The following is a 23,763-nucleotide window of genomic DNA, read 5'->3' on the forward strand; positions in this document are numbered from 1 at the left end:
AATGGAAGTATCTTAACTTACAATGTGCCATGTTTAAAGAAACAACAAACAAATTGAAAGCAAAACATGGCATTCAATACACAATGGAATCTGGAGCTTAAGATAGTGAGATTCATTTGTTAATTACCTGGATCAGCTGTTCATCCAGATGGGGCTTGTCCATTTACATTATTGGATATGCAAGTTCAAGGAACAGGTCTTAGGAACTTCCCCTGAAACAGCAGAATGCTGGCAATGGATATGCCTTAAAGTGATCAGGCCTTGTATCCCTGTCTAATCAATATATGGAATGAGAGAAGGGCATTTATTCCTTCGCCTCAGGCAATATTACAGCCACCCAAAGCTGCTCCTGAATGGCAACACTCCACACAGCCAGACTGCATTTGCACTGTGTCCAGTGCGAGGGCCGGCTCAATAGTGTGGAACTTATGGCAACTGACACAAGAGGTGTTCCATGTGACTGATGTGGGAAGCCAGATCATTTGCAAAAGAAAGACTGGATTCAGTAATGCAGTGAAGTTTGTAGAGAGGTCTGTTGAGACAGCATTGGGTATGCTCTGGCCGCCTCCTTTGTTCCCCTGCCTCTCTCTCCCCCCGCCCCAATCCCTTCTCATTTCTCCCCATAACCTCAGCATTCCTTTCTTCCTCATACCCTTTAATCTCCTTTTCCTCACACTAAAGAAGTCAATTTTATGTTTTATTTTCAAGACTCATGAACAGGGCTGGTCCAATACAAATTGCTGCCTGAGGTGAAGGACAAGATGCCTCCCCTTCCTGTTCCATATAAAGAAGCTAAGAGGGATAGCAGGTGAAACTTGACTGCATACACACTGTACTTTAAAAGCACATTCCCTCCACCCACCCCAAGAACACTGAAAACTGTACTTTGTAAGAATGTCAGGAATTGTAGCTCTGTGAGAGGTGAACTACAATTCCCAGGATTCATGGGGAGTACTTGAAATGTATGGTGTGTACGCAGCCACTGGTGATGATGGGACAGTGTACTCCACTGTATCTGAGGGCAACAGAGCAGGTCATGTGACACACACAATTCTGTCATCCAATACCTTGCCTCTGCTACTCACCCACCCCCAAAATTGCCACCTAAGGCGACCACCCCAGTCTTCCCAATGGTAGTGCCAGCTCTGCCCATGAACACAAAATGCTTTGTGCATAACAATTCAGCTTTTTTCATGGCTTGACACCTGGAACTCCCAAATGTTTCAGTGAGTGAGGGTGGCAGGGGAATGCTGGAAAACTTTAATTCCTTAGTTCTGACTCTTCATTTTGGGATATTCAGTAACTCTCACATATCTGAACAGACTATTATTGACATGTAGCATTTTCTGTATAGAATTTTACTCATGTGCAAAGAAAATAAATGGATATAATCTGCTCATGTGTCACAATTTTTAAAATTGTATGGTATAAAAGTCAGAATGTTAAAAGACTGGGAAAATTGATATGGGTATTGCAAAAGATGACCACTAGTTTCAAATAAATAATAGTTTCGGCATGATTGTGCATGCAGTTAACATGCCTTGTTTTTATATAAAAATAATGGAAGGGAGAAATCAAGACCACATAGCGAGGGAGGGGTGTTAAAGCCTCTCCCCTTATCATGATCACTGTGAAAGTTGTTGGGCCAGATCAGACAATATGGTAGCTTTAGGGGGTGATTTTCACCCAAATTGCAGTGCAAGTAGAAAATGTTGTCCTGTTCCCCCTTTGCTGCATCCTCATTCTTGACAGGGTACCCTGCCCCTGCTGTTTTCAAAGTAAAAAAAACAAGACATGTTAAATGAATATGCACATTTCATGTATTGTCTGGCTTGGCCCAAAATTTGTCCATCATCTTGCAAGCAAGCTATCCTTGAACTGTTTGAATTCAGTATGCAGGAATGGACTAGTTATACAAGTTCTTACAACAGCACTAAACTCATTAAGTTTTACCTTGGCTTCTGTTATTTAATATTTACTATAAAACTTCAGAAAGGTGGCACTAAGGCTTTGTACACATTAGCAGCTTGAAATGCAGCAAGGTCGTTTTCTCCACTACGTTTCAAGTCTCATTTTTACAATGCTGTACACAGCAAAGAGGGGGTGCTGTTGTACTCAACAAAGGCATCAAACAGCCGAATTTCTCAAGAAACTAAAGGCTACATATAGATTGTGGCTAATGGCATGTGTATTCAGCTTCAGACACCACTGGTGGTAGTCAGGGTTGGCTCACCCACAAGGCAAAGTGAGGCAGGATCCACAGGGGCAGCAGATCTGGCCTCCAAGAAGTGGAATCCTGCGGTGTAATCCTTGGAGAAATCATGTAGAGGAGACCAGAGCACTCACCTCTACAGTGGCCTCTTAGCAAACAGGAGGACTTGCTGGTCTCCTCCCAGCCCTAGGGAGAAATTGGTAGGGTCTGCCCTCTGGGGTTTCTCGAGCTCTGCACCCACCTGGCTTGATTCACAGTGGGCCCCTTCCCCCTTCTATTGTGACATCCTTTGATTCACACTTCAACCATCAGGTAAGGTTGGTTTGATTCCCCACCTCCTCTTGCTCCCAATGTAGGTATTTATCCCCCTGTTGTTCTCGATGTAAATCTTCACTCATCCCTTCTTCCCGGCGGGGGGCAGAGAGTGCAATTTTGTGGTGCACCTCAGGTGCCAAAATGTATTGGGCTGGCCTTCATGGTAGTGCACTGGACCTGGATTAGACAGTAATATGTATGCAGTAATGACCACTTCAAAATAATGTCCACTTGATGTCCCTTTTAAATGTAATAAGAGTTTTATCTGCTGTGTAAAGAGAATGCTATAAAAGCAATTACTAGCATCATAGACTGTCACTAACATTGTCTTAACATCTAGAATCAATGGAACCCAAACTCCTGGGTATTATTCACAAAAGTATTACAGTTTTGCAAAAGCTATAGAGAAAGAATTTGGATGGTGAAGCAATAGGCATGTTTCTATGATGGACATGGAGGCACAAGCTCACCTGGCCTTGGGGTTGGTTGACTGCCTAAGCTGGCTGGCTGTACTGTACTTGGCATCAAGAAGCAGAATTTTTTCAGGCTAGATTCACTAGGCTCAAATAGTTGCTGAGAAGAAGCTGGAGTTGTAGTTTTCGTTATGCTGTTTCCCAAAGAATCAAATGTTTGAAAAGTTGGAGATTGGTAGAGGGTTTCAACAGAGGCTTCAGTCTGACAGGAAACAAAATCTGGTTTGGTGTTATGCCTGTTGGTAGTGATAAACTCTTCTGGGCCCAATGACCAAAGATCAAGCAAAGTTTCTGCAACTTTGTGGCTGTATACACTGGATTGTGTCTTCGGAGGAGATTTAAGCATAGCTTTGGAAATAATAGAACTCTTTGATTTCCTGCCTGCATCCCATTTTGGAAAAGTTAAAGGATTTCTTTCTGAGGGATTCAAATAAGTACCTGCAAGGTAACAAAAGTTATGTCACAAAAAAACATTATTTTTTTGAATGGAAGTATATACAGTAGTTTCATTAGTATATTATATATTACATTATTGCCAAGTGGTCTCAAGGTGAACACAGCTAAAAAGCAGAAATATAACAACAGAAAACTACAGTATAAAAGATCATATAAACAGCAGATAAAAGCAGTAAGACCAGCAGATCAAATCCAGATAAAACATCAATAAAACAGCAGGGTATCCAGTACTGTTAAAACTCCTAATAGGGCAAGTACATTAAATATATAGAGGGAATGTAAGGGGGGGAGTATAATGCCTAGATAGTGTGCTATTTTTCTTTATTATTCTTTATTAAATTTGTATACCACCCTCCATCCATAGATCTCAGGACAGTTCGCAACATTAAAATATCAAAAAAAAAAAAATTAAAAAGCCCCACAAAATACATAACAGCACATCCACTGCCATGTAAAGAAGTAGAGCTGTGTGTCATCAGCATATTGCTGACAACATACTCCAAACCTCTGGATAATCTGACTCAGTGGGTTCATGTAGATGTTAAACAGCATAGGGGATACAACTGAACCCTAAGGAACCCCACATTGAAGGCTCCATGGGGCCAAAAAACACTCCCCAAGCATCACCCTCTGGAAATGTCCATCCCTATTTCAAATGTTCATCCCTATTTCAAATAAGGAAATGTCCATCCCTATTTCAAATATCGGCCATAAAACTATACTATGACTTGAATATGACCTGATAAAATCTTGTTCTTTCAAGCCTGGTTTCATGTATCTAATCTATGTTACTGCACTTAAATATCTGTAATTATGAGCTATAATAATATTGTATTCAAATTTGTCTTGTTCAAGCTGAATGCTGATTTAGTGACTATGTGTCCTATTTAAATGCTAATCATCTAGAAGTGGTTTTCTTCCTAGGAATCGCCATACCAGTTTTATTCAACTGCCTATTATACTGTACAAATTTCAGTAAGGCAAATGAATGATCAAGAGTGATAAGGAACTAGGCTATATGCAAGCACAGCAGGGAGGGGAGGACCAAGCGCTGGAAGTGTCTGACATTAAAGATCCATAAACCTGACCTCCCACCTGAACATCAAGTTCAGGAGAATGCTTCAAGCCAAGCATTTCATTTAGGGGGAAACAAGGCAGCCAGGAAAAGACTTGGGTCAAAAGGAAACTTGGTCATTCCCCACCAGATTCATGACTCGAGGTAAGGAGAAAAATGCATGTACACCATTTGAATAGCAATGCCCATCAACTTTGGGGGGAGCCTGGCCCCCTCATATATTTTATGGGGGGGGGGGGCTAGGAGTTGGCTTCTATACCTTTCAGTGAAAACTCATATTCAGTCTTCACTGAGGCATTCTGCCTCAACATGACAAGCAGTGGAGAGTTTGCAGAGCTTGTAAAGCTTTCCCCTTTCTCTGTGTTCAGTACTGAAATCTACACTCATCAGCTCCTCTGACTTTCCTGAAGACTCCCAGGTGAAAGTAAAGACACTATGCTAATTTTATGTGTGCAAAATGAAAAGCTAATTTTTTGAGTGGGGGAGGAAAGGAGAAAGAGTCAAGAATTATTGTGTCTGTGTAACTTGCTGGAATTCTCTGCTGTCCTAATCCACCCCCCTTAACTGCACAGATTAGCTGTTGAGTCACTCCTTAGTTTATAGAATTATGGGCATCCCTATTTCCCTATGTGGCAAGTACTCTTTGGTGAGAGAACCCTAGCAAAGATTTAAAATCACAAAATATGCAGCAAAGTAAAATGTGGAAATATAGGCTTTAGCATTCCCTTCTAAATTGCTTCCAAAGTTTTCCTCTTCCCTTAGCATAAAAAGAGAAACCACATGTTTTACTTACAAATTCTTCAAAGGTAAACCACATGTTTTACTTACAAATTCTTCAAAGGTAAAATTCATGTGCTTTTCCATACAGCAGTAAGAACACACAGACAGTGTTCCAGAGTAGTAAATGTTTCTAAATTATTTGTATAGAAACACAAAGATGGCTTGCGTAAGCCATGCAGTCTGGGTCTTTTCTTTCTAAAAATAAAACTCAAACTTAACTCCCCAGATGTTGTTAGACTACAATTCCCACCCACCCCCACCCTATTTGTACTCTTGCAATAAATACGCAACTTCATGGAAATTACTAGTTGCAAGGGCTTCAGACTGGCATGAGAATAAAATGTTGTTCATTTCATTGTTTAAAAAAATCAGCAGATGGATTGTGGTTTGTGTTTACTACAATCTGCACTTGATACTCTTTATTCCTCTGTTCTACTATCTTTGTCCGTCTACTTAACCTTTCAAAAAGATATTCCTGCTGACAGAATCAAGGATGTTTTCACAGTTTGAAACATAATGAATCTGAAAGTCTCTAGAGAGAAAGCTGATGACCCTCTTTGGAAAACTCAAATGTCATAGATCATAAACTATGAGTATTATCTGACTTGTGCACATTCTTTGTGGAAAGAAGCCACGCAAGGAATGAAAAGCCAGGGAAGTACTTTAGATTAAATCCAAGATATTTTAAGAATATAAAGCTGTACCACTAGCATTAAGAGAAGGCAAGAGTACGTTCTCTGCAAAACAAATTAATTGAGATTTGACAGATTTGGATGTAACCCAGGTTCAATTTGTTATCATTAGGGGTTACGCTGACATTTGTCTTTAGGGAGTCTATTCTTCAAAGTGAATCCCTACTCCTAAATTAGCTTTGGTGAAAATGGAATATTTCACTATTATTATTTTTTAAAGAATTAATTCTTAAATTGAAATTAACTTAATTTTGAGTGGCTCTATTCCTCCAAATATCCCAACTTTATTTCAGACTGCAAAATGGCAAGGGATTATTATTTTCTGGCAAAATACAGAAAAAGAAACACTTAAAACACTTCATTTATTCATTGTTACTGTAGGATACTTTGACACTGTGGGGGGGCGTGTGCATTCCCCCACCTACATAATTTTAAAAGCAGAAATAGGAATGTTATGGAACACAATAATGAAAATAATTTCAGCTTCTAATCTGTGAGATCTTCCATAGCAAAGTCCGCACCCCACCAAGGAGACAAGGCCCAGCATGAAAATAGAATCCTGGTTTCTTGAGTCCACAAGCTCCTACTGCTTACTTTTCTATCAATAATATCTAGCACCTGAGACCCTTTCTGTGTTCTTGTATGTCATTGTTTGTCTCTATGGCAACGGTTTGTGAGGTTATAGAGAATGTGCTAAACCGTGTTACTTAGTCACAACATGTCATGGCAGTAAATTCTATTGTTAATTTGTGTTCTGTAAAATACTTTATTTTGCCAATCATGAACCAGCTGCCAACCCATGTACTTAGTTCATCTGAAGTTCTAGTACTGGGCTGTGAGGCAAAGGGATGTGACAGCCTCAGGAAGCAGGATTCACAGGGGCAGCAGATCTCACCTCCCAAGAATGCAATTGCTGCTGCCATAGTTGTAGCAATGTGCTCCTTGCAGTCATGGGTGTAGCCAGGATTTTTGTTAGGGGGGAGGACTTTTGTTAGGGGGGAAGAACCGACGTGATTGGTTAGTTAAGTATTTCTATTGTTTTACGTGATCGGGTGGGGCAGCTGCCCCTGCCCCTTGGCTACACCCATGCTTGGAGCCCAAATCTGCCACCTGCTTGGTAGCCCTCCCACATGCCACCCCTACAGTGGCTTTTGGTGAATAGGAGGTGCTGCTGGTCTTCTACCCCAGGGAGGAAATAGTGAGGGCCACCCTCTGGGATCTCCTGGGCTCTGCATCCATCTAGCATGAATCAGATACATAGCTGTCAACCTTTCCCTTTTTGGGGGAAATTCCCTTATTATAGCATTCGGAAACAGCAAGGAGGGTTGACAGCTATGATCAGATAAGGGGCCTCCCCCCCCACCAGCCTTTGATTCCCACTTCAACCATTGGGTAAGGTTGATTTGATTCCCCCCCCCTTTGTTCCTAATGTAGATCTTCTCTCACTCCTTCTTCCCTTGTGGGAGAGGGTGGAGACACCATTTTGTGGTTTGTCTCAGGTGCCAGAATGTATTGGGCCAGCCCTGGAAAGAAGTCTACAATAGTTTAAGAATTTTTGTGACTAGAATTAAGACTATTTTTAAACTAACACATTTTAAACTGGTCACATCTCTTTCTTTAGAAGAAGCAACTGCAGGAGCCCCCAATCTGGATTGGAGGGTGTGTGGTTTTTTTAATCCCTTTCCACTCCTACACCATCTTCCTGATGAAAGCTGCCTTTCCTCCCAGTTGCTACTTATGTCTGAAGGTGCAATTGAATGCAAATTCTGCCTTTGCTTTTAAACTAACTGCCTTCTACTTATTGTTTTCTACTTACTCGCATTCCAGGAGTTCCCGGCTGTTATCTTTGTATCTGTTGCCAATTCCTCTACAGGGACCTTAGTTGGAAATGTTGGTTGCACATCAGTAGTTGAGGACTCATCGTCACTAAAGATTATCAAGTCCTGATACACAAGAAAAACACAAAGCAATCAAGCAGAAACAGTTAATTATAAGCTACATTAAGAAAATATTATGTGGCATTTAACATCGCAGGCAGCCAATGACAGGCGATCAATCCACCATCGTCCCTCCACTGGCGGAGGAAGAGGACTGTGGGGGGAGCGCACCGCCCCCGGCAGTACGATCCTAGTGGGTGCCATCGCAGCTGCCCCCCGCCCACGCTGGATGCCACACCCCCAGGCCAGCCCCGCCCTACCTGCTCTCTGGCCCCCTGTGCTGGAGCATGAAGCTCTGCTACTGCGTCCCTCCCCCAGCTTCAGTGAGGTTTTCTGATCACCCAGGCCTTTTACATAACTCATGTGGTCTGGGCTTCTCAATTTATACACCAGTCATTTAACTTGGGGGGGGGGGGGGTTTCAGTGAGTTTTTGTAATTATATAGGATTTGATTTTTATGGTTTTATATATTATTGACATTTATGTTTTTGTTTTAATTTTCTCTCCTCTGAAATAAAAACATTTATAAATATATATCAGCTACTGAAAAACAGATTACATTAAAAAATAGAATTATTTTAAATAAAAATAACCATTATGGAATTAGGTTCACTTTAATTGAGACAATCATGCCAAACCATGATCATTTGAATAGTTTCCAATTATCTGTAGCCTCCTTTATGTATTCTTTATAACCAGTTCATAATAATTCACAAACAATAACTTCAGGTCCTCTGATAAATATATTATGAGACACTTAACTGCTTTTCGGAACATTTTAACCTATGTTTAGCTTTTTTTAAAAAAAAAATCCAGCTTGGCTATTCCACCAAAGTGCAGACCAATTAATTCTAATTTGTTTCTATTAATTTTATATCCAGATACTGCACCAAATTGCTGAATAACCTCAGACAGTTCCCTCAATGATTTCACAGGGTTTTGACAGCTAATCATTATACCATCTGCATCTAGTTTGATCTTTATTTTGCTGCCTCTAATTCTCTCAGCAGTTTGGCTGCTGGAAGTACCAGTAAATGTGAGGAGACTATACATCCCAAGGCTGTCAATAATTTCATTTATTTACATTACTTGAAGGTATACGTGCCCAATTACATTATGACCATAGGCTCATCCATACCAGCTTTGGTTGGTAAGACAGATATGGCCATTCCTGGATCAGGACAGCTTGAATACAGCTGTCTATGCATTGGTAATCACATGGTTGAATTAAAATTCTGGGTTTAAAAAGCCCTGTCTCTTAGTCCTAAACTGTGTCGTATTACAATATTTGCTGTGTTTCTGATGAGGTCTCTCACACACAAGTGCTAAAATTTAGAGATGATTATCTTTTTATTTGGGGTTGGCCTTATCTGAGATACTTTCTAATATTGGTAGGAAAGCTTTAAAACCACGGAAGATTAATGAATATAATGCTGGAAGCGAACTCAACCTTTTCTACAATAGAAAAACAACTAAGCAGGTGTCAAGTGAAGTGCTAAAACTGGTACAGAAAACACTGTAACCACAGGTGTAGCTAACTCTATTCAGCACTGTTTAAACCACAGCTTTTGAAGCAATCCTAAGCATTGCCTATTTTTGTTTTTGCTTGCAGTTAAATTACAGTAACCTGTTGCCAATGGTGATTTTTTTGTTTTTTTTTTAAAGGTATTTAATTCAAGTATTGTCACTTAAATTGAAGCTTGCATTTTTAAAGTAGCCCTGCTACTTTTGTTGTGTAAAATAATGCACAGGAGATTGGCATCACTTTTGATGCAGGTATAATTTTGATTTGACATACTGATGTCGCTATTGAGTCAAAATGAAATACAAGTATATTATCTTCCAGGGCGTGTTTGAAGGTGATTAATTTGGACACAAGGAAGTAGGACGGCATTTCACAAGAGAAAGCGAATGGAAGTTAAGAGCTGAAAGCCATAGAAACCAAAAACATGTGTAACTAACTCCTCTTAGAGGAACATTTCAAAACTCTTCTTAGGACATGCTGACATATTTTATTATACCCATCGTACAGCATTCACATAAGTCTCCTTCACATATGTATTAAGTTCCAACCTTTACCAAAAGGTACATCCAATATTTTATATCAGACCATGCAACTCTGCTATGATTGTGACAGAACGTGTTTCGTTATTTTTTCAAATTATTTTTATTAATTTTCTAAATTATTACAAATCAAGCCAAATTAAATAAAATTAATACAATTTCTTAAAATCAGGTTTCCGCTCCTGTTCTGAACATATGATCATCATCATTGCCTCACATTGTGCGGGGATTCGGTGCTGGAGCTTCCCATGTGTGAGTCTAGGCCACCCACACATGGGATACCAGTTGCCGGGGAAAAGCGGCCAGTGTTCCACGTGCGTATTGGCACGGGCGCTGGCCAAGCCTCAATATCTGAAGGTTCGTGAGTAAGTCGGAAATGATTCTGAAGGTGCGTGAGTAAATGGATGCCTCGAAAATGAATGGATGCCTCGAAAATGAATGGATGCCTCGAAACTGAACTTGAAACCACTTGTGACCTCCTGCACTATTACTTAAATAAAGGAAATTAAACCAAGGGCAAAGTTAAAGCATTAAGAGAAAACCCTGACGTTTTTCAAAATTAAATAAAAACCTTTTCCCCAATAAAGACAGACACCGATGTTTCTTTTATGGCTTTGGCTGACCCGCATAGGCTCTTACACTTTGCTGTTCCTAGCCCTATGCTAAGCTTTCCCTAAACTTTCAGTCCCTACACCGCCAAATCTTCTGCAATGCTAGGCTAAATAAAACTACACCGCCAAATCTTCCGCGATCTAAACCTATGCTAAGTCTAAAGGCTATCTAACCTTTACCGCCAAGTCTTCCGCGATCTATGCCCTGACTACCACCTGCACGCGCTTCCAACCCGTCCAACCCAGCCAACCCTCAGCCCAAAAAACCCTTAAACTAAACTTGACTGAACTAAACCCAAAAGCAAAAGAACGAACTGAGATCGAACTGAGATGCCTAAGCGGGGAGCCTCAGCCTTTTATTGATAACCAAGTGTGACATCATAACCAATATATTTACCAATAGGAACGCTGTTGCTGCCCTCCAAAAAGGCGGGAAGCAGATTAAACGACCATTGATAACTTTGAAAACCTCTGGAACTACAATTTTAGGCGGAGTAATCCCAGTGGCAAAGTGCCTCTGCTTAAAAGTGAAAGTAAAAGCAAGAGTCAGTGGCAAAGTGCCCACTGACTCTTTCTTACATCCCCACTCCAAACGGAAGGATACGAAAAGTAGTGCATAATAACCATTAATATAAACAAATAACCGCGGATCTTAACGGATCCACGAAGTGTATTCCCACAACATTGCCGCAGTTGACATTCTTCACTTGCCATCAAACATTCTTCCAGCACCTCCGTTACATCTTATAAATAAGTAATCTGTTTCACGTGTGTAGTCCTTCATATACATTGCTATTCCAGACTTGGTGTGCTGGGAGAGTTAATTATTATCTTCCATTGTTCAGTTCTTTGCAGTGTTTATCTGGATGGTAAAAGGTCACAATCCATTCCTTCCGCTGTTTACCAACTAGCATACGAGCTAACTCGCAGAGTGCATACCTAGTCTCCATCTCTAAAATTCCACTCTGGAATCCTTCCTTGGCACACAGTTGAAAACAAGATATTTTCTCAATTTCAGCCTCTTTGCCAGATCTGTTCAGCAGCCGTTCATTCTTTTATCACTGCACACCAACAGCACTCCTAGTCCAGTCCAGGAATAATTTTAAAGAAAGTCCATTCAACATCGGTCGAGGTGGGAGGGCATAGTAAAACCTTGATAAATTTCTTGTTGAGCGTAAACCAAAAGCCTCCCCCCTCTTTTCCAAGGTAATAAACAGAATAACAACAGTGGCTACCCACATCTCTTTCATTTTGCAGGGGAGGACAAGAAGGAGACCATTTGAAAACTATATGAAAGCACAATGCACCTTGTCTTCCCCCTTCCTTCCCCGGCTGTTGTAAGGATTCTCAAGCTTCAAAAAAACCATTCAGGTACCTTCAAAGAGCCAAGCCCAGTCCTTTCAGCAGCTGCCTGATGCAGCCCTTTAGCATATGTCAGTCCAGGGGCACCTCTTGATTAATACCAATTGTCCAAATTATGGAGGAACCAAGGACAAATCATGCCAGAGATGGAGACTCATGCTAGAGACGGAGACCCATGGCAGGGACACACTCCCAAGTCGCACCTGCTCCGCCTTTCAACTTGGCAGACACGGGCTTGAGCAGCACAGCGGGATGTAGTGAGCTCCCCAGACACCACGGGGAACATTGCCAGGATTTTTGCCTCATAAATCCTGGCTTCCCCCTGCCTGAACCTCCTCGCTGCCCACAGAGGGTTAGGGCAAGTATTTGTTAAAACTTTTCAGCAGAATTGGCTCAAACCAGCCTAAGAAAAATTAATTAGCCAATGTGATGATGCCTAGGTTTAAAAAACATGGAAGGTAAATTATATTATGGTGTCATCAATAAGGAAACTAACCATTTCGAAATGAGCTGATAAATTAAGTTTCCTTTGAACAGCAATTGAATTGGGGCCTCACTTGCCAAGAAGTCTTGCTTGCATAATTATATAGTTCTAAGTTACATTTGTACTGCATGTTCTGGAATTCTATTCCATGGAGCCTTGCTTAGATTCATGCAGCATTAAATTTTAATGCAACCATAACTTCAATAGCTTCTTTTATCAAATGTTAATACTGCAGCAGAGTAGGTATAATATTGACAGGAAATACAGTATAATGAGCAATAAAAAGGAGACTAAAGTTTATAAAATGCATCTTACAGTGATATCAGCTTTCTTTTCAACAGTTCTGTGGAAGCCTTGTGAAATGACTAGGGAACAGTAGTAAGTGTTGTAATAGAGAGTAGTGCTGAGTTGTTATTGTACAAGATGTATTCCTTTCTGTTTTATACCACTACATTAGTCTCCTGCTTTGACCCTCTTCCTTATCTTTTGGAGTTTTTATCATCTTCTTCTAGCATGAAGAAAATATAGATACAGAGATTTGGAACAATTATATATCTTCCCTGTTATATGTTTGTGAACCCCAAGCTTACAAGTCACTCTTCACTTCTGTGAATCAAGTCTATCAGTCTCTACACAAAAAGTTTGTGTCCCCATTCAAAATGATGGGAAACCAGGGTTTCCTGATACATAAATGAGCCCTGGTGAGCCTCAGAGTCTTAGGCTTCCCCTTCTCCACTCCACTTCTCTATTCAGTTACCAGAGGGGAGAAGATTGGAAACTTCTTGTTCCACTTTTAAACTAACAGAGTTTTCCATACTGTCTGAACTTGGAGAAGCATGGCTTGCTTAGGTCACAGAGCCTTTGGGGTCTGTGAATGCAATTGCAAAGCGGAAAAACTGTTTGGGGCAGCATATGCACAATGCAACCATGCACACATATGGGTATGACAACCACAGCCTCACAAACATCGCAACCACATGCACACACACACACAAACCTAATTATTTTGGGATAGGAGGGAATCTTCCTGAAGACTGAGTGCAGCTGGGGAGGCAACTGTTAACCTTCCTTTCCCATCTGCAGTCTCCAGGAAGCCCCACTCCCTCAAAGAAAGGTTTGAAATAAGACTTCTCCTGAAGCCCAACTGCAGCATATTTGGGAAGGAGGCCACAGCTGGGGAAGAAAGGAGTAATCCTCCCCCAAAATCACTCCCCCACCCCCCAAAAAATTGGGCTGGAAAGAAACCTATTATAGCCATTAGAGGGATTCTTGGAAGCCTAATTGTATCACAGGAGGGAATCACAGTTGAGTAAAGGGAGGTTGATTATTTCCTCCCAGTTTGTAAACCCACTCCATAACCCCACACCGCAGTTAAGCTTGAAAACAGCTTATAAGGTGGGGTGAAGCACCCGCCTCAGGTGGTGGAAGCCCCTCCACTTTTGCTGCCTTGGGGAACACTCCTCCCCTCGCCAAGTTTGGAGAAAGTGGGGGTGGGGGACACATTCCCCTTTTGCCTTAGTTGGCAACACAGGATGAGCCATCCCGGCCCTGTAAGTGCTCATGAAGCCTTCTGAAAGTGCCTGTATGCCCACGGGTGCCACACTGCCAATCCATGGTTTAAACTATGGTTAGTGAGAGCAAGTCAGGGTCAAAAGATGGTAACAAAGCCTGCTTTGTTGTGAAATCACCTTTTGAACAAACCAACCACAGTTCCCCAAGTTCAGAAATCACAGGAAACTATGGTTTGTTTAAATTTGGAAAGGAAAGCCTTGGTTTGCCTCCATGCAAGCACAAAAGAGAAAGAGAGAGGAGGGAGCACATATGATCCCAATGCTTGCTAGGGCTCAGTCACAGGGTGTAAAACTAAGATTTCCCATTACATTTGAACAGCACCTTTAAAATGCAAGTAGTCCTAGATTAGTAGTGATTGGAAAGAAAGGTTAAGAAACGAATCACAGTTAACTCTAGCAATAACACATTTCACACTTGAACAAAATACAATAAAATTTGAGAATAATAAGTATAGTTACTTTCTCATTAGGTTAGAAGTAGCAGGAATATATTTACAAGGGGAAATTCATTTTTTGACAGAATATTAAAGTTTCTAGGTATTAGTATGGAGATTGGAAGATCAACACTGTGAAATTTGACTTAGAGGGCTAGAGTTTTTGGAGGACCATCTTATTAGATTTAAGGGAAAACAAGGATTAACAGTGATAGATTCACTAGACTGAGAGAAGTATGTTTGGTATTTCACAGCAGATGGAATAAGAAAAGCAATTTTCTTCCTACCAGCATGACTATGTTATTTATGCATCATGATGCCAGAAATTATTCCTAAAACCTATTACTGAATAATTCCTCAATAAAATATACTTTTGCATATAGGTAAGAAATTAAGGCTGCAATACTACATCCACTTTACCTGAGAACAGGCCCAACTGAACTCAATGGGACTTAGTTTTGAGTAGACATGTGCAGGATTGCGCTGCCAATGACCTTTAATAGAAGGATAAATTCCTTCACGATATATGATTTCCTAATTTTCTCACTGAAGCTTCTATTAGGGTTTGAACTGTTCCCACAAAACAAAGAGAATTAATTACAGCCATGGGGGGAGGAATCAAAGACAGAAAAGGTAGCTAGCTACCCAACTGGATTTGGTTACCAACATGTTTTGAGGAGGCTCTTTATCAAGGGGGAAATTTCTACTCAATGAAAACTGTTCGTGACCATTTTTACGCTGCAGCACACCAAGGAAGACATCTACGAAGCAAGTGCGTGCAGTTAGGCAGATAGAGAGTCCCAGTTCTCCTTTTTAAAATCCAAATTGGGTCTTTGTTCTCTCTGCCACCAGGGATGATGAGTAAAGCTGGATAAGACTGATGTAAGAATGTTCGGTAGATTTTCCAGTGCTTGTTTCTACTTATGTAGTTAAGATTAACCAAAATTTTGGATGCAACATTGTTGTTGTTCAGTCGTTCAGTCGTGTCCGACACTTCGTGACCCCATGGACCAGAGCACGCCAGGCACGCCTATCCTTCACTGCCTCTCGCAGTTTGGCCAAACTCATGTTAGTAGCTTTGAGAACACTGTCCAACCATCTCATCCTCTGTCGTCCCCTTCTCCTTGTGCCCTCCATCTTTCCCAACATCAGGGTCTTTTCTAGGGAGTCTTCTCTTCTCATGAGGTGGCCAAAGTACTGGAGCCTCAACTTCAGGATCTGTCCTTCTAGTGAGCACTCAGGGCTGATTTCTTTGAGAATGGATAGGTTTGATCTTCTTGCAGTCCATGGGACTCTCAGGAGTCTCCTCCATCACCATAATTCAAAAGCATCAATTCTTCGGCGGTCAGCCTTCTTGATGGTCCAGCTCTCACTTCCGTACATTACTACTGGGAAAACCATAGCTTTAACTATACGGACCTTTGGCGGCAAGGTGATGTCTTTGCTTTTTAAGATGCTGTCTAGGTTTGTCATTGCTTTTCTCCCAAGAAGCAGGCGTCTTCTAATTTCGTGGCTGCTGTCACCATCTGCAGTGATCATGGAACCCAAGAAAGTGAAATCTCTCCCTGCCTCCATTTCTTCCCCTTCTATTTGCCAGGAGGTGATGGGACCAGTGGCCATGATCTTAGTTTTTTTATGTTGAGCTTCAGACCATATTTTGCGCTCTCCTCTTTCACCCTCATTAAAACCACACAAGAGGAGGAGGACAGTTAAAGCAGTACAGTAGTCCAAGACTTGTGCATGTAGCAGTAACCCATTTTTTTATTACGTCCAGACCAGACCACTGTCTTAATTCCTTATTTTTCAAACAGGAAATAAATGCATTTTCTCAAGCATCATGACACAGTATAATATCTGGGTCAATATTGACATAAATGGTGATTGAAGTGATCCTTAATTAGTCAGCAGCAGTGACTTGAAACTGTGAGGCACTTCATACAAGTAAGAAGTATGATTAATTATGAACATTGAAAAGGGAGGAAAGAGCATACTGCTCAGAAATGAAATCTCTATTATGTGCATGGAAAACAAAATGAATTCAATTTGTTTATCTCTAGTTTTTCAAATTATAATTTTGGCAGGCTTTGCCTATGCCAATTTTTGCAACATAGAGATGATATCTTTTCAACTCCCCACTGGGGTGCTATTATTTTCTTTGCTGAAGATCTCACACCAGACCAAGGCAGTATGCATGGTAGCATTAAGTCGTATCATATGGAGCTCCTTCTGAACAGACTGTGGCAAGTACTACTGATATTAATAAAAAGGAAAAGCTGCACAGTGGAAAGGGGCAAAGCTAGTATAATAGGATGCTTTTCAAAGGAACCTATTGTTACATATCCAAGTCTCTTTCCAAAGCAGTCACCATTTACAATAAAAAGTGTAAGATGAGAAAGTATTATACAGCAGCCATGTGTACTAGTGCTTTAATGGGATTGTTTCATTATGGATGTTTTATATTTTAATATTTGTGTAACTGTTTTTTATACTTTGTAAACTACTTAAAAGCCTATCTTGACATTGGGGTGTTGGCATCTGTCTGTCTCAAGATACAATGGAGTGCACCTCTGGGGGTGAAATCAAACCACTGTGACCTCCCTGGAGTGAAGTGTACCAGGTGCCATCCAAGCGTCGTAGGGACTCCACTCCAAATTTGTGTAGGGTTTACTCCTTAGCCGTTTATTCTCCTGAAGATGTCCCACAAGGCAACGGAGATTTAGAATCAGAGTTTCCTGATCTTAGATGGGCTACCTTCACAAGTTGAAGAGCCCCATCTGCCCCTCATTTCCCTCTAAAGCGCATGCAGGACCTGCCTTATTAACCGTTTCCTCTGCTCAATCCACCAGAGCTTGCCTTTGCATGCAGGGCAAGTCCCTAACCCACCATGGGTTTGAGACTCATTGGTTTAGCCAGCCAGTTGAAGCCATTTTCTGGGGTTTGGCTGCTGTCATATAGTGACAGCTTCTAGGAGCCACAGGGAAGAGCTGAATGCAGGGTGGAGACCAGAGGTGGACAAACTACCCCTGAAGGAGCATGGCATGGCATGTCATGGCATGTCCACCACCAGAGGTACCACCCCTTCTCTAACACCTCATACATTCCAACTTTCAGTAGTATATTAATTATTAATTCAAATAAACAAATTTGGTGGTTGGAAGACAGAGTTGCATGCAACACAACACATGCACCATTCCTTTCCCTGTGTGCTCCCAAAATCTTCTCTGCTCTAGAAAGTTCCCCAACTCTCAGGAGCAGATTTTGAGGGTGTGTAGGCAGTTGCAGAAGAGAGATGGGGAAGTTGCATTGTTCAGGTTGGTTCATATGGGTAGAGGCAGTCTTTGAGGTGTTACAGTCCTGAGCTGTTTAAGGCTTTATAGGTCAAAGCCAGCACTTTGAATTGGGCCTGGAAACTAATTGGATCAGTGTAATACGCTGAAACAGTCTTGCCCTGGTGAGCAGACTTGCCACCAAATTCTGCATCAACTGAAGTTAGCTACCATGGCTAACTGCCACTAACAAACCTATCCCTCCACAACATTTCCTAACCCCTCATTTAAAGCCATCTGTGCTGCTGGCCTTCCAAACATCCCGTGGCAGCAAATTTCATGTTAATTTTTCTCTGTGTGAACAAGTACTACCTTTAGACTGTTCTGAATTATTTGCAATTTTATTGGCTGATCCTGAGTTGTTGCATTATGACATTGGGGGGACGGGGGACGGGACGGACTCCTCACTCTCTTCAAAGCAATCACAATGTTTTAAACTGTAATAAAAACTTGCTGTGGGTCTATATTAAGAAAAGAGCCACAGGTTGTTTCATAGAATCCAGTAAATCAACCCATTGACCTGTGGTCCTCCCAGGGGCGGAGCAAGGGGCGGTCCACCCCGGGTACCGCCCTGGGGAGGGTGACACTCTGGGGGCAGGCCCCACCCCTGCGATCGACGGCGCAGCAACTTTTAAAAGGCTGCAACGCGCGAAAAGCAGCACAGCGTCTGTGCTGCTGTTCACGCGCTGCAGCCTTAAAGGTTGCCGCACCGCACGGAAGGGGTGCCGGCCGATCGTGCCCGCCATCTTGGGTGGACATGTGCAGTCCACCCAAGATGGCGGCCGCGATTGGTCGGCACGCCTTCCGACCGGCACCGCGTTTTAAGGCTGCAGCGGGTGAACAGCAGCGCTGCTGTTCGCTCGCTGCAGCCTTAAAACGCGGCACGGCGCGGTGCCAGTCGGAAGGGGCGCCGGCCGATCGCGCCCGCCATCTTGGGTGGACAGTCCACCCAGGAGGCTGTGCATGCGTCACGACGTCATGACACACACGCGGGGAGGGGTGCCTTGATGTTTGCCACCCCGGGTGGCAGATTGGCTCGCTCTGCCCCGGGTCCTCCAGATGCTGTTTGACTCTATCACCTCTAACCATTAGCCATTCTGACTGAGGCTGATGGGGGTTGGAGTCCAACAGAATCTGGAGGGCCACAGGTTCCCCACCCCTACATTAAGTTATCATTCACAGACTGTAAGGCTGCACTCAGGGATTTGTTGCCTTTTAATTACTTTTATATGGTACGGAGCTTTGCAGGTGTTTTTAAGCACGGAAGAAATAATAAATACTATTATAGTAGTCACTTCAAGAGCTTCAGTTATGAGGCAGTCTATAATTTCAATCAATCAGCCAACTAACTAACTAAATATTAGCCATTCAAGAGACTGAGCTGTAGATATTAATAATTTAAATAAGAAACAGGCAAAGGTAATTAGATTCTGGAATAATTACTAAGGAGCTTGGCAATTACCAACTACAATCAGGATCCCAAAATGCTGGAACTTGTGATATTGTAATTTGCATTCTCTAAACTTATTTTGTAATAAAATTAATGAAGGAATAATATTATTAAACAAAACTCTTGCTGTTTCAGTTAGGCTACAACTATCTATGCTTATGAAAACACCAGACTTTTTCACACAGGTGCAAATCCACAGATTACCTGTGTACTATACACAGGTGTTAAGAATTAAATATTTATTGGACTTTCTTATTAGGATTTTGAGCCATAGTAGACTAAAGAATAGGGACCCAGGTGGCGCTGTGGGTTAAACCACAGAGTCTAGGGCTTGCTGATCAGAAGGTCGGCGGTTTGAATCCCTGCCACGGGGTGAGCTCCCGTTGCTTGGTCCCAGCTCCTGCCCACCTAGCAGTTCGAAAGCATGTCAAAGTGCAAGTAGATCAATAGGGGCCGCTCCAGCGGGAAGGTAATCGGTGTTTCCGTGCGCTGCTCTGGTTCGCCAGAAGTGGCTTTGTCATGCTGGCCACATGACCCGGAAGCTGTCTGCGGACAAACGCCGGCTCCCTCGGCCTATAGAGCAAGATGAGCGCCACAACCCCAGAGTCGAACACGACTGGACCTGATGGTCAGGGGTCCCTTTACCTTTACCTTTACTAGACTAAAGAATGGTTCCGTACTGGGCTGAAATAGTTTTGCATATGAGGGAAAGTCCATAGCCACTTCATCATCCATCTGTAATTAAGGACTTCACATTTGCCTATCCTGTCCTGTTTCTGAATCGAAACTGAATGGCTTAGCTGCCCATTCTAGTCTGTTCAAATATGACTGAACTATTAACTTCACGCTACCCAAAGCTTTAATATTCATTTCTTACACTGGTTTGATTGACTCCCAATTCAGTAGTACAAGGCCACATGTTGATCTAGATTGTGCTATGATTTCTAAATTATATCTGTAAATTTAGAACTGCTCAATGCCAGTGCACGTTATCTAAATTCACAAGTAGTAACTTGTGTCTATGAAAATCTACCATGGAAAGATGCCCCAGCACTCCCCAATCCCGTTTTTTCTTTATGCAGACCTGACACACAGGCACAAATTCCTGAGCAATATACTATACGTCTCACAATTGTGGCCAGAGTCAACATTACCACCAGCAGCAGGTAATGCATTTTCAGTTAAATGACTGCTTTTGACTTCAATCTGAACCCCATTTACCTGGCAGTAAGCCCTATTGGCTTTAGGGCAATTGGCAGATCAACTCTGCATTACAAAGATGTCTGCAAACATGACATGAAGGCTGCCAACATCAACTCCGCCATGTGGGAACCCCTTGCAGATGACCACAGTGCGTGGAGACCGAGAGTCGGGTCACGTACCCATAGCAGTGATCAGAGGACTACCGGGAGGAACGCAGAGAGAAAAAACTTCATGGTGCATCTGCAGCAGCACAACCGGACATCTTCATCTGCCCCAGCTGCTACAAAACATGTCTCTCCCATGTCAGTCTGTCTCTACAGCCACAGCATGCGCTGAAACCTTCCAACAGTTTGACTTTATCCCCAAAGGCACACTCCTGCATTGTCTCCCAAGACAGATGGATGCCAACAACAACAAACTGTTGTTTTAGATTATATGTTTGTAATGTTAATATGTCACTACAATATGTTCTTTTTTAACAGGGCCACAACTCATAAATCTTATATTTAAACAGTAATGTTTGTTAGAAGTTCACAAGTGGCTGGTTGCAAGTATTAATTGACCTGGGACTGCACAGAACAGTGGAGGGAGGGGGGTTGATATAGGAACTTAGTCTATACGGATAAGTGCCTGCAAAAATGGACAACCTTGGGGTTGCTGACTTCCCTCCCAAGTTACATTATATAGAATTACCACCTAATGTAGCAATTCTATACACATAGGAGTAAGCCCAACTGAATGTTGCAATTGGACTTGGCTCTTAGTTAACATGCATAGGATTGCTCTGTGAATTGCAACAGGAGTGAAATGCATCATAGGCACATTTGATTAAATGCCATATTCAACTATGCCTTCCCTTCAAATGCACTGCATGATTTACCTCTGACGATTTCTTGGCAACAGCATTAAGTGCTGTTGTATCCTGGACTATCTCTGCTTTGCCTGATGCCTGAACTGCCTGGCATAGTGCTCCTGCAGATGCCTTAGGGGGAACATCTGTCAAAGAAAAGTACTGTTTTAAAACATATTTTGGTAAAAAGAAAAAAATAGGCAGATGTTAAATTTCCCAGAGTTAATTGGGCAAAAAAAAAAAAAGCCTCTCAAGTCTTGTTCAGTCCATTAGCTACAACGCTGCCTGCCAGTGGTTGGATCGGAATGCTAAAAGCTTTCATAATTTTCTGTGATAAGCAACAAACCCAGACAGAATCCTGTTTACCTGCTAACTCTGTTTAGATCCTCAGTGCGTGAAACAAGTCTCGTTTTCTTCAAGAGGGACAAATTAACATAAAGAACAAACTGTTCTGGTTGTTTATGTGAAAATTATATGGAAGAAACTAGAAAATTAGGGGCAGTATCATCCCTCTCTCCCACCAAATATTCCAATTAGTATTTAAAAGGAGCATTATTACTGCAGTATGGCAAGCACGTGTTTCACATTATGAGCAGCTAGAAAGGAATTTAGAGACCATTTGAAAGATAATGGAAAAGTTTAAAGGCTGCAATCCTACAGCAGGGATATTTTATGTGGAAACAAATGAAAATACATAGCAATAAATGAATTGATGCTGCAGTTTCTGCATTAACTGCTGTTTCACATTTAAGAGTTCTCTTGTACTCTACATCTTTTAATGGTTAACAAAGAATTGTTTAATATGATACATTTATCTGCTTGCCTAATGCTGCAGGTCCCTAGAAATTACTGTACTACAGAAGGCCATTTGCATGTTACAGCTCAGCTCACATCTCCCTCAGAGATATATCTACTGTTGTTTTTATCTACTGTTGTTCTTGCATTGCTCTGTTTTGCTTCCATCTTTGTACAAAGATGTGACTCATACGCCTGTGCACATTGTTAGAAAGTAATGTGAAGCAGCAGTAAGTAAAAAGATGTCTTCAAACCTGGCTCAGCAACATAGAGAAGCTCACTTCTCAGGATCAGTTATGGTGTTTGTTTGGCTGACTGACTTCATCTGTACGTTCATTAACGACAATATGCAAACAGCATTGACTCACACAGTAAAGAGTCAGCTCCTTCCAAGCCATGTGTTTTAGGCAGAGTTGCCATTTCTTGTTCAATCCATTTTTACACAGAATCCTGATGATGTTGCCATATTGCTGCATTTCAGTATTTTCTGGGTTGTATTCCCTTATTTTTTTTTAGACCTGGTTTGTGGTGATTTTTAATTCTTGGCCATAGTGTAATTACATTTCCTATCTAGTGTGAACTAGCAAAACACCACTAAAGCTTTTAAAGAAATATTGCCCCTTTAATTAAAACTGTCTGGTGGTTTTTCTTTAATTAATTGCTTTCTGTTTCCTCATGGGTCAAGACATACCTGAACTCATCCATCATTAGACAGCCCCTGGTTCTTTGCTAGGGGGTTTAATTCCCACTTTCCACTTTGAACCAGAAACTGCTCATTCTTTTTATTTTTATTTTTATTTTATTTTTTATTAGCACAATTTTAGTTCTGCAATTGTGGTTGGGGGGAAACCCTACGAATTACAAATAATGTGCAACTGCTCTGGCTGCAAAGAGGGCAGAAAGAGACTCTGGCAGGTCAGAGAGGTCAGGTTTGATGGGCTGAGTTGCAAGGACAGAGGTAATGTCAGCTTTGATGGTGAACGAGTTTATAGGAATCAGGGAGCTCACAGTGAAGGCGGGGAGCTATGTGCTGGTGGCTTAGCAATCGCTTAGTAGGTTCCCACTGCAGTGCCCTTGGCTTCCAAACCAGCTACACATCTGCTCTAAGGTTCCTCTGGACTGTGCCTGCCTGTGCTTGATAAGCCACAAAAATGACTGGAATTTGATGGAAGCAGCAAGAAGCCTCCCATCATTTGGGCACCACAGGAACTCCCCTTGCTCTTGATCTGTGGCAATCGTTACCTCATCCAGCAAGTGCTTCTGCACATCTTTGTTCAGAATAATTGAGGCATCTCTGGTCACAGCATCTCTGCAGTGAGACTACAATCTTAGGTTACCATTACCATGGTATAGGGACAGGTACTGTGGGATGTTAATGAGCATATAGGGGAATATTAAGTGCCGTGTAGAATCATAATTATAATTACATTACCAGCTGACTGTAGAAGAGCAATGTTTCTGCAGTGATAAAGGGCTCTAGCATGGAAAGGGCTATTATTGGCTTTGTACAGCATTTTATTGAATGTGGTAGTAGTAGTAGTAGTAATAATAATAATAATAATAATAATAATAATAATAATAATAAGACACAATAAATTACGGTAATAATATAAAAGAGCCCTGTGGGTTCAAACCAAATATCCAGCTACCTCAGCATTCTGTTTCCCATGCCA

At 41.7% G+C, this 23,763-nt stretch overlaps 1 protein-coding gene across 2 annotated transcripts in view; it reads right to left on the reverse strand.

The window, feature by feature from the left end:
- ENTHD1 (ENTH domain containing 1) overlaps nt 1–23,763 on the reverse strand; it is a 33,250-nt gene that overhangs the window by 922 nt on the left and 8,565 nt on the right. The window contains exons 5-7 of one of the 2 annotated variants that reach the window (XM_033162967.1): nt 21,340–21,441; nt 7,820–7,948; nt 2,998–3,438 (exon numbers count right to left, since the gene is read on the reverse strand). In XM_033162967.1, coding sequence (XP_033018858.1) covers nt 2,998–3,438; nt 7,820–7,948; nt 21,340–21,441 — 672 coding nt within the window. Of the gene's footprint in view, nt 1–2,997; nt 3,439–7,819; nt 7,949–21,325; nt 21,442–23,763 lie in introns of both variants that reach the window. The other variant, XM_033162966.1, reaches the window with a different exon arrangement.

The sequence above is a fragment of the Lacerta agilis genome, chromosome 10 (assembly GCF_009819535.1).
Source record: "Lacerta agilis isolate rLacAgi1 chromosome 10, rLacAgi1.pri, whole genome shotgun sequence".
In the NCBI taxonomy this organism is placed as follows: Eukaryota; Metazoa; Chordata; class Lepidosauria; order Squamata; family Lacertidae; genus Lacerta; species Lacerta agilis.